At 43.6% G+C, this 16,086-nt stretch overlaps 1 protein-coding gene across 1 annotated transcript in view; it reads left to right on the top strand.

Moving 5' to 3' along the window:
- Positions 1 to 16,086, top strand: part of LOC126538844 (transmembrane channel-like protein 5) — a 69,672-nt gene that overhangs the window by 15,454 nt on the left and 38,132 nt on the right. The window contains exons 4-8 of the mRNA XM_050185565.3: positions 4,367 to 4,557; positions 8,358 to 8,540; positions 9,883 to 10,047; positions 11,530 to 11,646; positions 14,059 to 14,213. Of these exons, the coding sequence (XP_050041522.1) occupies positions 4,367 to 4,557; positions 8,358 to 8,540; positions 9,883 to 10,047; positions 11,530 to 11,646; positions 14,059 to 14,213 (811 nt within the window). The remainder of the gene's footprint in view (positions 1 to 4,366; positions 4,558 to 8,357; positions 8,541 to 9,882; positions 10,048 to 11,529; positions 11,647 to 14,058; positions 14,214 to 16,086) is intronic.

Here is a 16,086-nt window from a genome sequence, read left to right as displayed (position 1 = left end):
TAGGTTCAGATCTTTGATGCCTTCCATGCAATAAATACACCATATTGCGATGTGCACAAGTGTGAGACAATGTTGCATAGAATTACATGATGCATATGCCTTTTCTTTTGTACGTGGTTTACTTTTTTTGTTGTTGCAAATGCGAACAGTGAAAAAAGTCTCTCTAGCATTCACAGCATTGTGTGCTTGTACGAAACAGACTATAGTCACATTGTGCCACCATGCCGTGCCATCCCAGCCTTCAATTCTGCTTCAGGTTAAGGAAGTTATTGCACTTTTTTTAATAGAAAGTATGCCAATCCTGTGAAGGGTGCAAGAAAACTGCTTCTGCATCAGATTTTTGTATCCAATAAAAACGCGTCATCAAAATTTAATCTGAAGCCTCCCAATATATTGTTACGGTGGGAAAAGAGAACAAGGTCGTCGACGGTGAAGAGGACAAAGTGGCAAGAGCCTCTCGGGATTCTCGGCAGCTGTGCCGATAATCGGCACAGCTGCCGAGAATCCTTCGGCAGCTGCCGAAGGATTCTCGGCAGCTGTTATATGTTATCATATACGCTTTGTAAATAAACCGTGTAAATAGTTTTATACCCGTGACATTTTGGTGGAGGTGCGGGGTATAAAACTAGTGCACCCCGTATAGCCAAATCACAGTTTTGGAAAGTGAAAGCCCACGAATCAAGTCGGGTCAGATGAACGGCACGTTTTTCTCACATTGCCTCAAAACACAGTTCATTGCGGATGTTGGGGTCTGTCGGGGCAGCGAGAGAATCGCATTACATGCAGCCTGTAACAGCGCTAGAGTATACGAGAAATTTTTCACGGGGCACGACCGTGCCTCACCACCTGGTGAATTCTGGTTTGCAAGGAACGGCGGCATGGCAGCTACTGACCATTGAAGACGCATTACGGTGAAGTGCGTCACAGGCTGAAGCACGGCTAGTCTAGAGCGGCAGTTTGCTAGACACCTTGAATAGCGAGTATCGACAACATCACCAGTTCGAGCACCACATTGCACAAGCATGTGCAGTAAGATGCAGTGCATGTCGGTCAGTGTCACATGTAATTGTATTTCACTGTAACTGTGCACCCGTTAGCTTCTGCTTTGTGAACAGAAATTTGTGTAACCCAGGTTTTGGGTGTTACCCAGATACCTCGATGGCACTACCCACACCTTAATACCTTTGGCTGATGAGTAAGCTGGCCATTTTGAGGTAGAACTTATTCATCTAAACATAGTGTAGGGCTTGCCATGTCAGCTCATAGTGATAGTGAGGCATAGTCTTTGTCTTATTTAAATGCGAGGACAAAAAGAAAAATGAAAAACTTGAAAGGAAACTGATTGGTTTAAGGATCTGGTCAAGTAGTATCAGGGAACCCTACTCGTTAGAAGAAACACTCTGGGCAAATAAAGATGTGTTGGGGTGCACACAGCAGGTGTTACCAACCTGTGACCAACAGCTTACCACTATGCTTGAAATGAAAAGTTTATAATCAGCATATTCTGCTAGGGCTAACTTTAGAGGCTGCAACTTGCAAAATGACAAAGAAGCTAAGGTCTGTGCAACAAGTGATGTTATGGAATATGATAGGCATAATGATAAGAGACGAAAAGATAGCAGTGTGGAATGGAGAGCATGCAGGGGTCGCCAATATTCTAGTTGAGAATAGGGGGAAGTAAGGGAGCTGGATAGGCAATGTAATATGTAAAGGAGATAACTTATCCTCTATTGCTTCCCAAATGAAGGGAAACATTGTCAAGGGAACCAGATTATCATATAGACTTGTGTAAGGACCGCACCCCCAACTTGACTGCCCAAAATTAGGGGGGAAAAATTTCCAACACAGAAGCAATTGTGTTTGGTGCTTTGATGCAGCGCGCACACGCATTTGCGAATTTTTGTGCTCTGCATACATCCGTGTGCCACTATTAGATGGCGAGGGATGCGCGTTGACCTCTGATGCAGTGGTACATCCGCGGTGTGCACAATTTTGACCAAGAGGTTCAGTCCCATGTGAGGGCCGCACCTTGTCAAAATTGAGGAAAAAACGTGCTGCCCTTACACGAGTCTGTACAGTAGGTGGCACACAAGGAGATTAGAAAACTTGCAGGCACCAGATGTTGTCAGCTGACAAAAGACAGAGCCGATTGGAGACTATTGGGAGAGGCTTTTGTCCTGCACCACGTGCGCTCCGTCGAGCCCTCACATGCTCCCAATTGTGCCTGTGAGAACTGTACCCACGAGGCAGCAGCAACAAATAATGCCAGTTTGGTAGCTTCCAAAGGAGAAGTGCTTCATTTTGCACACACACACACCTGCTAGTTGCTCTTGAGCTGGGAACATTGGTCTGCTAAATTTTTCGCAATTTCTGCCACATTTATTACGCGTTAACAAAACTGCGCTGATGCCGTTATGACTTCCCCGGTATTCTTCGGCTGATATGACGACCTACGAGCAGAGGAGACAGCAGCTGGCCGTTTCCTTTTGTTTGATCATTAGGAGGCAACTTCTCGTTGGTCCTAAACAAACGTACAAACTTTTCATAAAATAATAATAATAATAATGTTATTGTTTGCCTTTTAATAGATACAAAATATGATTGGAAAATCATGTGGGTCCATTGCCAACTAGGCTAGTGAGGGACCCATTACAATAAGGCATTAACAAACTGCCCTTTTTAATTAAAATATTCAGTTTCTTATTAATGCACCCTCCTTTTCTTTTTGTGTTAGCATCTTATTAGCGTTAGTGCTTCCAAGACCACCGATGATTTTGCTGTTGATGGTGATGACAAGCAATAAGCTATTGTCATTATTCACAGGACCAGACATGCACAACTTACCTAACATTGTTACTCACTCTACAAATTGGAGGGACTATGCATACTTTAACCCTTTCCCTACCAAGTTTTGTGGCCAAAAATAATACAATAATACCAATTTTTTTTATTTGCCTAAATAATTCTATGTATCTTGAAACGACCAAAGTATACCCTTAAAAGCACCTTATTTGTAAGACACATGCAATATATTTTTTTGAAAGTATGGAGAGAGGATTGGCTTCACTGCACTGCATAGTGGAGAGTCTCCAACTTTTTGTAGTCCTCGTTGCAAAAAAATTTCTCTCTAGAAATTCAAAAACAATACTGTGACAAGCAAGGCTCAAACTTGTGGCAGGGGATGTCAGATCTATAAATTGTAGACTCGGTTTGGTACATTTCAAAGCACAGAATAGTGCAGAGTGCTACTACAGATTCCTCGCACTAGGTACGTGTAGCGCTTGGTCTCATGAAGAATAAAATCTATTAGTTAATTCCTTAGAAACAATTCAAAATACCGTGCACTGTTCCCGTCCTCTGTCACAGGTATTTTTATACCAGGCATGGCCCTGAAAACAAGCTTTGGAGGCGCCGGTGGGGGGTTCTTTACATCTATCAGCGTCTACTGCCGACGTGTTGAGAGGCTGTCGTCGTCCGAATCCAACGACTCGGCAGAGTTATGCTGCTCAGTATCATTTCTGCCACTCTCAGAGGAACACGAAACTTCTTCTCCACTGTCCAAGTCCAACGAAACTTCCACAAACAAACGTTTTGTTCCTTTATTCCGGAGTGGAGCCGTTGCCGGCACGTGCATGTTTCAGAGAAGGACACTATTTTCAAATCCCAGTTGCCAGCATCGAAACAATTTTAGACCAAAATGCAAGCTTTGAGTGTGTTCTTTACTCTTTTTACTGCAGCATCTGTAGAAGCCAAAAAGAATTAAACAAAATTTATCAGGGTTGCTTGACTACAGCAGTGCACAGGTGCTTGTTTCAGTGTGGACGAGCTCAGATCGTCTACAGCAGGGAAAGGGTTAATTTACTACTTTTCAGAACTACAAGGTTTCCTGTCTAGTCAGCAAGAAATTAAATACCAAGCCGCATATGCTGCATATCATGTTCACTATCCCATCGTTAAGCAAGAGGCTTGCATGCATCGGTTATCTCGATGTTATTGTGTGCTTAAGCATGTACGGCAAGCAGTTAATTGAATTTTCTGGGGCTGAAGTACGCAACGGCTTACCCGTTGAGATAAATCTTGCAATGCACTTCGACGCAATATGTGAGCTCTACTTCCTATCCAACCAACCTTGTCATTTCCTGTTATACTTTGTAATACTTTGTACATCTGACATTTCAGTTGGTTCTTTTCTTTCTTCCTCTTGCTAATTATTATGTGGCGTTTTGCATTGTATAAAGATTCTTTAGTAATAATTAAATTGTTACTGTACATTTATCTTGTATTTGAAATACCCTTAAGGTCAAATGACATTGCGGAGGGGAGAGTTATCAATTGTAAATGACATGTGCCAGTGCGGGTCACGCAGATGACCTCAGCACAATGGAGCCAGACGCCGTCATCTCGGAGAAACCCCGGGGCGACAAGGTGCCAGCAATTGCCGTACCCTCGGACGCTGGCAGCAGTCAGCGGCGAGACAACTGGCGCTACCTGACACTTCGCGTGCGCGCTGCCACGGCCAACAACGCCAATGACATGAACGCCGATGACCTGTTCCACGTGAGTCAGCAAGGCCTTGTGTGACTTGCTAATCACTAGACTCATACACGTTACGGAAAAAAGAAAGTGACCGATTACAATTATAATTTCTCCATTCAAAAATGTTATTGATTACCGTTACCAATTAACTAATTCAAGACGATGAGCAAAACGTGAACAAGGTGAAAGCTTTCACCTTGTTCACGTTTTGCTCATCGTCTTGAATTTCCATCTCCCGCATTCCCCGTGTTTTCCCTAGATTACCCCTGTGTTACTTTCCTCATAACTTTTTTTGACATTGCTTAGATGCAGTAAACAGAACGACCTGACCAGGCATTTTCAGTGCATCCTCGACAGCCCTTTATGCATTGCTTATCTGCACCAACAATTGCTTTTAAAAAAATTTGATCTGTCATCGTCCCTCGTTTTTGTTGTGAAGGCTTCAGCAGCAACACTGAAAACTAGCTCGATGAGGAAAACAAGAGGAAAAGACAGGGAGGTTAGCCAATTCGCTCTATGTGCACGAGGGGGGGGGGGGGGGGGGGGCAGTGTTGCAACATGTATGAATCTTGCACACAATTGTTGTTACTCAGCGTCTGGATCCTCTGTGAAGCGCAGCTCTTCATTGTTGCTGGGACTTGGAGAAGACGCTCCCGGTTGGGCTAATCAAAAGCGGAAAAAATTGTCGGTATATGATTTCCTCGCATTAACATCCTAAGTGGCCTTCGCTATCGAGATGTGCCAGCACCAGTTCAATGAGAAAAATAAGGAGCCCCAGAGTTTACCTGTCTGAACTTGCGCTTTTGCGAAGCTGCCGCTGGGCAAGATGCCGGGCATTCTACTGTAATTCTCGCCAAATTCAGGTTCTCAAAGCTGCGTCACCAGTTACAGACTGTCTGATCAATAAAGTAACTGGTTACATGTAATTGGTTACTGAAGAAAGTAATTTAAAAACAGTAAGCATTACTGAGTAAGAAAAGTTACAAAATGTGTAATCGATTACAAGTAATTAATCACATGTAACTCGTTACATACAAGTCTACTGGTCATGCAGTGATTTGGAAAGGCAGTCATAGAAAGCACAGACGCAAGAGAAAGACACATGAACAGATGCAAACTGTGAACAGAAAGGTCGCACTGTGGCATTAAACAAGAAAAGCACAAGAACGATTCATTCGTTCTAGTGAAGACTGCGCTAACCTGTCAACCGTCAACACCGCATGTTCATTCTCAAAGTAATCTCAATCCAGACATGACAATTTTTTTTTATGAAAGCTAATTGAAGGCTGGCTTACCCACATGCTATTGCTATTACTGATTGATCTGTTCAGGCATAGGAATGAAAAAGTGAGTCTTACGGTAGAGGCATGGGGTATCAGTAATTCCAGTAGCATGTGCACAAACCAACCTTTGATTATCTTTCACAAACAAGGATCGTCATGCGTGAACCAACATGTTTTGAGATTGAACACATGGTCTCCATGGTCAGCACATTAGTGTGGCTTTCACTAGAGCGTGCGTTGATCACTTTTGTGTGTTTCCACCACCATGCAACCTTTCACTTCATAGTTGGTGTCTGTGTTGACCTTTTGGTTCTGGTGTCCACGGTTTGCGCGCCTGCTTTTTCAAGCCATGGATCCTTACCAACTCATTCAGCTTTCTGTCATTCTAAAATGCTTTGCTAACACCAAATAAACCCACCTACGACATGCACAACATCCGGAATATTGGAAACTCACAATGGCAAGAACTGGATACGCAGAACAAGTCCTCAGAAGCGCAATTCTGAAATCAGTTCATTCTTATTATGAAAACGATGTCGACACCAAGTGCCCTAGAAGAGAAGCATATGAGGGAACGGTAGATTGTTTTAGGTCAGTGAACCTATATTATAGGAAATTGTATGTAGCTTTGTGTGAATGTGGACATGATTGATGTACGGGTTTAGAAATGCTTTTGCCTTCATTGTGTTATTGAGTATCAATTGTACTACAGCTTGTATGATTGGTTGTTGCGAAGAGCATTGCCAGGCAGCCTAGTCGGTGGCTTCATTGTTGTATTTTTTTTTTTCACCTTTTGTTCTGTGATTTCAGGGGACGTAATAAACTATTTTGTTCTGTAGTTTGAGAACGCAATGTGAAGCAGTATTTCTCTGTTTAACTCCATGCCCCAACTGTAGCGAGCTACTTTCAGTATCTCTTGTTGGAAATATCACGAAAAGCATCAATAGAAAGAAAAGAAGTGATTTACGACACTTTGTGTCTTCTCTTTGTGATGTTGAAGAAGTTCAGTTCAAATTATCCTGTGCAACTCTCCGTATTACTATGCTTCTCACATCCCATGCCGGCAGGCACGAATCTAGGGCATTGTCAACTAGATTTTCAGCACTCTAATGTAATGCTGTCCTTGCTCATGGAAGTGTTTTTCTTTTTTTTTTTTTTACCAGCTATAAGTGTATTTGTGTGTGTGAATGTTGGTCTATGAATGACGTAATGCTTTCATGTGGGTAGTCAAAAGGTTGCATTTTCAGTCAACCCGCACCACCTGCGCTCTCACATTTTGGTAGTTTCGGCATTGCGTTTATTGCTGTGCTGGCTTTGCTGGCTTGCAAAGCTCATATTAATGGCAAGCAGCAGAAAATTCCGTGTCCGTGTGATGTGTTGGAATGCTGTTGGCTCTGTCCTGGCTTGGCTTCCGGCTATGCTCTCGCATTTTGCACAAAAAACTGTAGCGCCTTAGCTCTCGAAAGTCGTTTCACTCGCTGTGAGATGGCAGTAAAGGGCAGTGTTGACATATGCAGTATCATACCGCCTCACTCATGGTGGGCGATTTTAATTGCGCCAGAGAAATGCGGGCCCCTCAGTCACGATTTTGTCTGTGAGTAATGTCTTTTCTTTGCACAAATAAGCACTGCGAGGTTTCTGGAATGATATTTTAACAGTTCATGTTGACTTAATATTTGCCTTTGGTGTCTCCTTAACTGTAGTGCTAAGTACTTGGGGGTGATAATTAATTATTCATAAATAATTGTGTAATAATAATTAATTGTGGGTGTGGTTCCCACAGGCGGTAACCGCAAACTCTAAATGATGCGTGCAAGCTCTATGAATTGAGCTGCAGTGGTGGCGGCTGTGCCCCCATTCACTTTCTTGGATATTTGTGCTTATGAAATAGGTCTAGCCCTGTGAGCATTTGTGAGTGCCACCCATGATCATGGCTGCGGATGTGGAACATCCTTCCAACCGCAGGTGTCATGGGGTATGTGAACTTAGGAGCAGCAAACAAGCTAATAAACCCTCGTATACCACACTCAAGGCCATCAAGGCCACCGGAATCGAAACCTTCACTCTGCAATGAGAGGTAATTAAAGGAACCAATGAACTCTATTTTTGCCAACAACTATATGAAACCAGTGGTTGATGAAGAAAGGGAAAGTATGGAGGAAATTTGCTGTTATGTTGAATTGTAGTGTCATATTAAATTATAATTAAATTTGTGGTATGCTTAATAAACAAAGGAAAAGTGAAATGAATGTGGGAACTCATCCCACAACCTCCACGTTATACTTTCAGTGCTCCACTTTTCAAGCTGCTGCAATGACTGTCCCTCTGTCTACTTTCTTGGGTATTGTGTGTGTTTAGGATGTATGCCTTTCTTTATCTATCTCTTACCTTTCTTCTTCTGGTTGCGCCAAGTGTTCTCTTGCCTGAGGAAGGAGATTGATGCCTTGTCAGGAACTCGATTGACCTTATGTCAATCCGCTCGACAACGCTGCCTATTACTGGCAAAATAAAACTAAAGTATTACTCCATGCAATGCAGATCCTGCGAGCAGACAGCAACTTCTCGGAGGCCGTCGCGCTGGCCACTCTACGCAACTCCAAGCAGAGCCTGACACTGAAGCGCTCGGTCAAGCGCCGCCTCACATCGTCGAGGGCCGACCACGCCGGCACCGGTCACCGCAGCGTCTCGTGGTGGCGGAGGACCAAATTCTCAATTGCCATGGTGAGTTTTTCTAGGAGTAATATCGCCCTAGCCGCAGCAACCTGGTTGTAGTTACGAGTACTGAGACACTCATTTGATTCTAACGTTCCCTTTGAAATGGTGGACCTAACATCATCGAAGCTATTGTGATGTCATGACACAGAGCAAAGTTTGCTGATCCCACGTAGCGTACAAACTAAATAGGATGATGTTGCTACTAGACCCGTTCATTGTGGCATCATTTTCTGAAGTCTTCGATTCCCATGCAGAATGATCCACCGGTGGGTCACTTGTCATAATCCTCTGGGGCATTGTAATCCACCAGTAAGTCGCCACATATTTGAGCTCCTTTGAAACTTCCTGCAAGTACAGAGAGACGGCACCACAACGCATCAGATCAGAAGCAACAAGAATTTTTCCTCTCTGTTAAGTTCTGTCAAAGGTATCACTTGCGCACTGCAGGAATGCCCTGCACAGCCGCACTGGATGAATAACGGCCATGGCTCACCCGTCACCTACGTTGCAGTGAACGTGTTACAGAGAAAAACAATAAGCAGGAGCGCTGCATGTATTTTTGTCTGGCTGGTAGCCACAGCTACAGCAGAAATAGAACGAGACAGTGTGTCATGACGTCATCACACATATGGTCTCTTGGGTACTGAAACCAAAATTGATTTCAAGGATCAAGTATTATTGTCAATTAGTTAGAGCATTCGGACAGTTGCCAGTATGTTTTCTAGGCTTTAAAGGTTCGTAGCCTTCATTTAATGCCAAAATTACAAGTTGAAAACGTCATGCCCAGTGCTCCTGTAACTTTCCTGCAGACATTGACAACACAGATGCAGTGAGTAAAAATGAAGTTTGGACGTAATCATTAGCGTAAGAGTCTGAGGTGGTTTCCCAATTCATTCCCACAAGGAAAGCTGTTACTCTGATGTCTAATCAAACAGGTTCTTGCTTCTTATTATAATGCAGCCATGGTGTGGGATTAATAGGTTTGAGATTAATAGGCCGGGCAAGTTGATGCGAATGCATTGATATAAACAGCATGACAAAATAGGACGCAAGGTAAGAAAGGAAACAGAAGAGACTTATAGCTGAGTTTATTAAAAAAACAAAGAAACCTTATAAAGTGGGCATTAAGATTTTCCTGCTACTGTCACAGCTAAGGAGACTCAGGCATATGTAAACAACAGCATGGTTCACATTCTTGCATTACATGTGGAGTATAAATAAGCGTATTGTCTGAAAGAAGAATGCAAGGGTGGCCTGAAGGGTGTGTTAGCCACCCTTGAAGGCCACCGAACTGCCTTAGTATCATGCCACTGTGAGCTGCAAGACTCTTTGTTCTCCCATCTCGCAGGCAATGCAGCGGGTCAAGCGGGGCCTGCTCGATGCCCTGTCCCACGTGGACCTGTGGCACAGCCACCTGAAGGACATCCAGGGCAACTTTGGCTCCGGCGTGGCCTCCTACTTCCTCTTCCTGCGTCGTCTGCTCGCCCTCAACTTCTGCATGGGTGTCCTGCTGGTTCGTACACCTTCGGCGCTTTTCATTTGGAGCGAGTTAATGCACTTTTGTGAAGAAAGACAGCACAAGGGGTCACCAAAGCAGAATTTAGTGCCGCTGTTACAGGCAAACTGTAAAAAAGTTTTGCTTCAGCAAAATGGCTATAAACGATTCAATCTGATCGTGAGGCATGTTGTAGCGGGGAACTCCAGAATAATGTTTACCACCTGGAGTTCTTGAACACATGCATCTGAATCAAGTACATGAGCGTTTTTGCATTTCGCCCTCATCGAAATCCAGCTGCCGCAACCGTAATTGAACTCTTATCTTCAGAGTAGTATTCAAGTTTGAAAAGGTTGGCATAAAAAAGACGGGCACTAGAGGAACAAAAAATAACATAACATCTGTGGCCGAGTTCGATATACTACCACCTGAAGTAGCTACATTATGGCACATAGAGAGTTCTGGCCAACAGCCAAAGGAGGCTAACGTACATTTGTGTTCATGCGAGCTGTGTAAGGCTTCCCAGTGCAGCCTTGGAAGAAAGTGCATGGAGCTGTGCATTCACTTGATCACAAACAGCACAATTTTTTTAAAGCCAAAACCACTTGAAGCACACTGAGTGCTATGATTTCTATTCAATTGTTATTCATAGTGAACAAACACATATATGCAGTCTGTTTCGTCTTTGAACCGACGCACTTGCCAAAGGCAGGAACAAATTCCCAAGACTTATGTAGTGTTTGCTGCGTATTGTAAGTGAATTAAGAATCTTTGCATTTAGTAGGCTTCTACCGCTATTGGATTTTAAAATTTGCATCATTCGTGGTCTTCAGTTTATTCCACCACTTCCCGTCCCGTCTTTTATGAGGCTGCGGTAGGAATACCTTGCAGAGCTTGTGCAAATATGCATGCAGGTTATCCTCCCCTGACCAACACTGAGAGCTCTCCATACGATGCTACGTTGAGTCATCGCATGTCTGGATAGCATATTAAAATCTCACCTAAAAGCTTTGTGACCAGAGAAAAAAAATTTATCAAAGGGCTTTGCTTCAGTAAAGAAAGGTATCTGAACTGTTCAGCTTGTCATAGAATTATGTTAAACTCATAAACGACAAACACTCCTAACCGAAAATGATTCCAAATTGATCCATGAGTTTTAGAGCTATTAGCTATAAACTCTGCCAGCAAATCCTAGTTGGGCAGGTATTGGGGCTTACTAGAACTGGTACCTCCATCTGTTGCATTCGGTGGTAACTGCAAAACTGTCATACATGCTCATTTTATCAAAAACTGTGCTAACAACTCCAAAATATACTCAACGAGGCAGGTTCCTCAAAGTGTGAAAAAAAATAAAGAACTTTTTAACTATAAGTGAACGGAGCTCATCTAATGTGTTTAATGAGTTACAGAGTTCATCTGAAAGGAATTTTTTTATTATTTATTTGTTTATTTATGACTATGAGAGGGTAAGAGTTGCTTTCCTGTGACCTATCCTTTCAGATGGGTTTTGTGGTAGTGCCTCAGCTGATCTATGAGCGGGCCCCAACAGCTACGCAGTCGGACTACTCCACTTCTTTTGGTTATGAGGACCCATTCGTCAACATCTTCACTGGAGCGGTACGAACGCCTTGTCTCCAATGCTTCATGATGTTTTTTTTCTTTGCACGAAAATGTTCACTGCCGGACTTCGCCGAAAATCTGTCCCATGTATGTACATCACACAATCATCATCACGCAAATTCACAACAGTACTTTGCCATCTTGTGCCTTCCTAATAGCTAGGAAAGTAGGCATGGAAAGGTTAGAAAGACTTGCTTTATTAAAGGAATTGTGCTGTTGTTGGCACATATTTGTTGCAATGAGAACGTTTAGGCATCATTTGTTTTATCACTGAGTAATCCTGTAATAAACAAGGCTGACAGCCTGAACACTTATGAGGGTACTAGGGTAGTAAAGATGGTAGTGCTTGAACGTGTCCTGCGACCTAACTCAGGCGGCGTCTGTGGGAGGCGACACTTTTTCGAAAGTGATCCCCGACAACCGTCCACCACTTCGTGGCAGCTCATGCAGTTCTCAACGTCTGCTCACCTTTGAGCATGTGTATGGACACGCACGCGATGCTGTTTTGCCACATACACACTCACATACTGCCCCAGCTTAGGACACTGCTGTGAGAAACGGTGCAGGTGATTTCAGTGCGGTCGCGCAAACCTGGACGACGCAGAAACAAAGTGGACGATGATCAGTCGATAGCAAACCAGAAGTTGATGTGCAAGGGGAGGCTCTAGCGCTAGCCGACCAGCGAATGCATGACCATTGAACAAATAGTGCAGGAGGGTAACTGAGTGTAGGCTCAGATTAAACTCTTATCCAAGTTTCAGCACTTTAGTCTGTTCTGTCAAGGCAATAATATGAACTTTATGAACGCCCCTCACACCGGTTTCATGAAAGTCTACAAAAAAGGTGCATGATTTTTTTTTTTTTTCCAGGGATAAAAAATTTAATTGTAAGAATAGTTACATTTCCCACCAACAGGTGCCACTTTAATGGACCTTTCCGGAAATTCACGCATACCATCAGCGGCGGCCACAGAGGAGTATGGGAAGTTGAATGTCAGCCACCACTGCCGCCGGAGACTCACCTGTTTGCCTTGCCTAAAGCGTGCGAGGAGGCAAGCGGGTCACAGCGCTCCCTCCTCCCACAATGCCTTGCACTGCTCCCTCCGCTGGTGATAGCTGGGGGCTAGAAGCAAGGCATTGTGGGAGAAGGAAGCACCGGGCCGCATGTGGCTTGCATGCTGCAGTCAAGTCAAACAGGCGAGTCTCCCATACTGCCTTGTGGCTGCCGGTTATGGTGCACGCATGTTTCTGGAAAGGTTCCGTGGTATCTGTAGTTTGTACAAGTGAAATACAGTTCTGCGTGCTACCTGTTGGTAGCACGCAGAACTGTGCTACCTGTTGGTAGCAATTGTAGCTGTTCATGCGAAAAACATTTTTAATAGAATTGCCTGTTATACTCCGGTGGCACCGGCAAGGCTTTTCTTTTGTATTCTTTTAATAGCCTCACAATATTTTTGTTGTTGTTGTTCAAAAGAGTGTCCAATCTTTCTGACAATTTCTGAAAATCTCAGTGTGCTACTTACTGTCTTTTCTTTTCACAATGTTAAGGTGATAGCATTAAGGGCCCCGTGTCACAGAAAATGCGGTGTTGTGATCCGGCATCCGGTGCCCGGCGTCCTGTGAGCAAAAAAATCATTCTGAACCACGCATACCAAACCACGCAGTGTAGCGCTTAGGCGTTAATTGAACTAATTTAATTTCTCAAAGTAAAATGCATCAGAAAAATTGTAAAGTGCGACTTACACGCAACCTACAGATGTTACAGCATTGGATTGCAATTTTAACATACGAGAAAACGTAATTCTGTTACGTGGAAACTCGAACACAAACTCCTTTTCCAGCGTTTCTACAATTCATAGATCAGCACAGCCCGCTCGGTTCCTTGTAACACTGCCATCCATATGTCACTCGCCTCTGCAGCAGCGGCACGAAGGCAAAGGAGGAGAAAAGAAAAAGGACCTTAAAGCTCGCCTCTGTGCGTAGCATTCGCCACGAGCAATTCTCGATAAACATTAAAGTTACATAAGTTCCAGTTGTCAGGAAGCGTGACAAGCAGTCAGGGATCTTAGAACGCTATTGCGTTCCAGTCTTAAAGGCGAAGCTTAAGCGTGCTCCAAATTCCTGACTTTTTACTTTGCCCTGTTTCTGTTCCTTTTTTTTTATTACCCTGTATTTTCTCTTAGTAAATGAAAGCAAACTAGACAACACTGTAACTTTTATCCTTGAGCGCTACGCCTCTCAAGAATTGTATTGTTGGGTTCAGCCTCACGGCACGGCTTGTGTCTTAACAGGTCAGGTAAATTGGTTGACATGTAGTCACTTAGCGGGTGCTTGACATTTAAAAAAAAAAAAAAAAAAAGAAATTTTGCAGACCGGTGTTGATCACACCCTGTCTCACACAAATGCGCAGGGCCGGTTTGCGGACACTGTGATGTACTACGGCCACTACAGCAACGAGACGGTGCAGTGGCCACCACGCAACCCCCTGTTGTACAACTTGCCGCTGGCGTACTTCTTCACGGTGGCCGTGTGCCTCTTCGCCTGCCTAGTCACCTTAGCCTACAGGTTGTTGAATCTGTTTTTGTTCAGTTCCATTTTGACCGGCCCTTTTCGTTTTTGTCTGTGTTGAGGGCCTTCTAAAATGGATGTGTTGAGTGAAAGTCAGTTTGGAATGACAACCACATCAGCGGTACAGTTGAGGCTTACCTAGGCATGGGGTCAAGGTTCAGCAGAAAAGACATTACTAATACAGGTGAGTCAGAGTAGCAAATTCATGGCAAGCAGTCAACGCCGTGGGGCACAGACAGAAGAAACCACAGCGCTCTGTCTGTTTCTTCCTTCATTTCTGTCGTCTGTGTCATTTCTGTACTGATTGCCTACACCCCTGCTTAATTGCAGTTCTAATCGACTCATTGTTTACTTCTGTTAAAATTAGTCTTTTGTTTTGTGTGTTGAGATGCTAAAATGGGTTCGTAAAGTGAAAGAGATCGAGATGGAAGTGAAAGAGGCAGTACCCAGGAGATAAGTTAACAGTGCTGACTTCAGTGAGTTGGAATGGCGAATTCATAGCAGGCACACAGCATGGATAGGGCACGCATAAGTCTTTCCTTTATCCACTTTCTGTCTAGCAATGTCCACAGTTTGTGTGCAATCAAGCTTGAGCAATTGTGGGGTTGGAAAAATTGTCACGCACTCGATTGAAGTGGAATGCTACAAAGGGAGACTGGCGTGGGACCACGGAAGGTACATCCAAGGTGGAGCCAGATTGCTAAATTATGCTTTCTAAATTGCCGAAAAACCTGTCTTACTATGAGACGAGGCTCGCTAAGCCAGAAAAGACACAAAAAACCAAGAAAATGCATGGCAATGCTACAGTGTAGTTCCCTCACTGCCTCCTCACGACACCACAGATTTTAGAGTGGTTAGGCCCTAGTTTTTTTACTAGTAAGCAATGATTAAACTGCATTCTAAAGTAAGTAAAGACTTGTTACCATACATTTTTAGAGCTTTTCCTGCACAGAAACTGCCCAGGCATGCTGAAATAGTTTGAAATTTGTGACATCACACTTATGTACCAGTACAGTTATTTGCACACGAAATTTAAGGGCAATAAGCTTTAGGCTTCAATCTGCAAGTAACCAATGAGCAGTAAACGTATCACATTGAAGCTGATAACAATTTGAGTGACGGGAAACACTTGACGTTACTTGTTCCCTGTTTTTCTTTTTTTTCCTCATCTGGCAATATGTTACGTCTGCTGCTAGTAACAGGTCCCAACAAGCCGAAATTGCCACCTTTGTGCAGTAACCACACCGGCCGAGTCTCAAATTTTTTGTAAGCTTTCTGAATTCGGCCTCATTTGATGATTTCACAAATGCTGCATCGTTTTATGAAAACTAAGTTGCGTTTGCAAGAATGCTTTAAAGCTGTTGAAATAAATGGGGCTGCGCAAGATTGCACAAAAGGCATGCAAAAAGCAAATTGAGATTAAAGGGCCTTATTGTGATGATACCTGGCGCCGTCCTTTTGTAGCAGCGCAGACAGCACCTTCTTCAAGCAGGTTTATTCACGGAAGTTCTTGAAACAGCTTAAATCAGAATCAGCAGAGTCCCTGATATAAAGTCATTGATGTGGTAACAGCATTGTCAGTCTCTGCTAGTACATGCTCTGTGTGAATGTAATAATCATCCTGAATAGAGTGTTTATGTAATAAAAAGAAGGGGTGTGTGCTCAAAGCAAACGTGAACATGTGGTGCCCCACCCTGTGGTCAGGTTCGCGAGATTTTTATCAAATCTAAAGTTTACAGGTTCGCAGGTGTGCAAGTTTAGGAAGCAGGCAAAGTTGGCATGAGCAAATTCACTGAAAAGGTCGCTGTGGTCTAAAGACAATTAGTTCATTGCCAGTATCTACCATTTCATGTTGTCTGCTGCCTGTGTG

Source organism: Dermacentor andersoni, chromosome 8 (assembly GCF_023375885.2).
Source record: "Dermacentor andersoni chromosome 8, qqDerAnde1_hic_scaffold, whole genome shotgun sequence".
Classification (NCBI taxonomy): domain Eukaryota; kingdom Metazoa; phylum Arthropoda; class Arachnida; order Ixodida; family Ixodidae; genus Dermacentor; species Dermacentor andersoni.
Note: the sequence above shows the minus strand (reverse complement) of the source record. Positions and strands in the feature narration are given on the sequence as shown.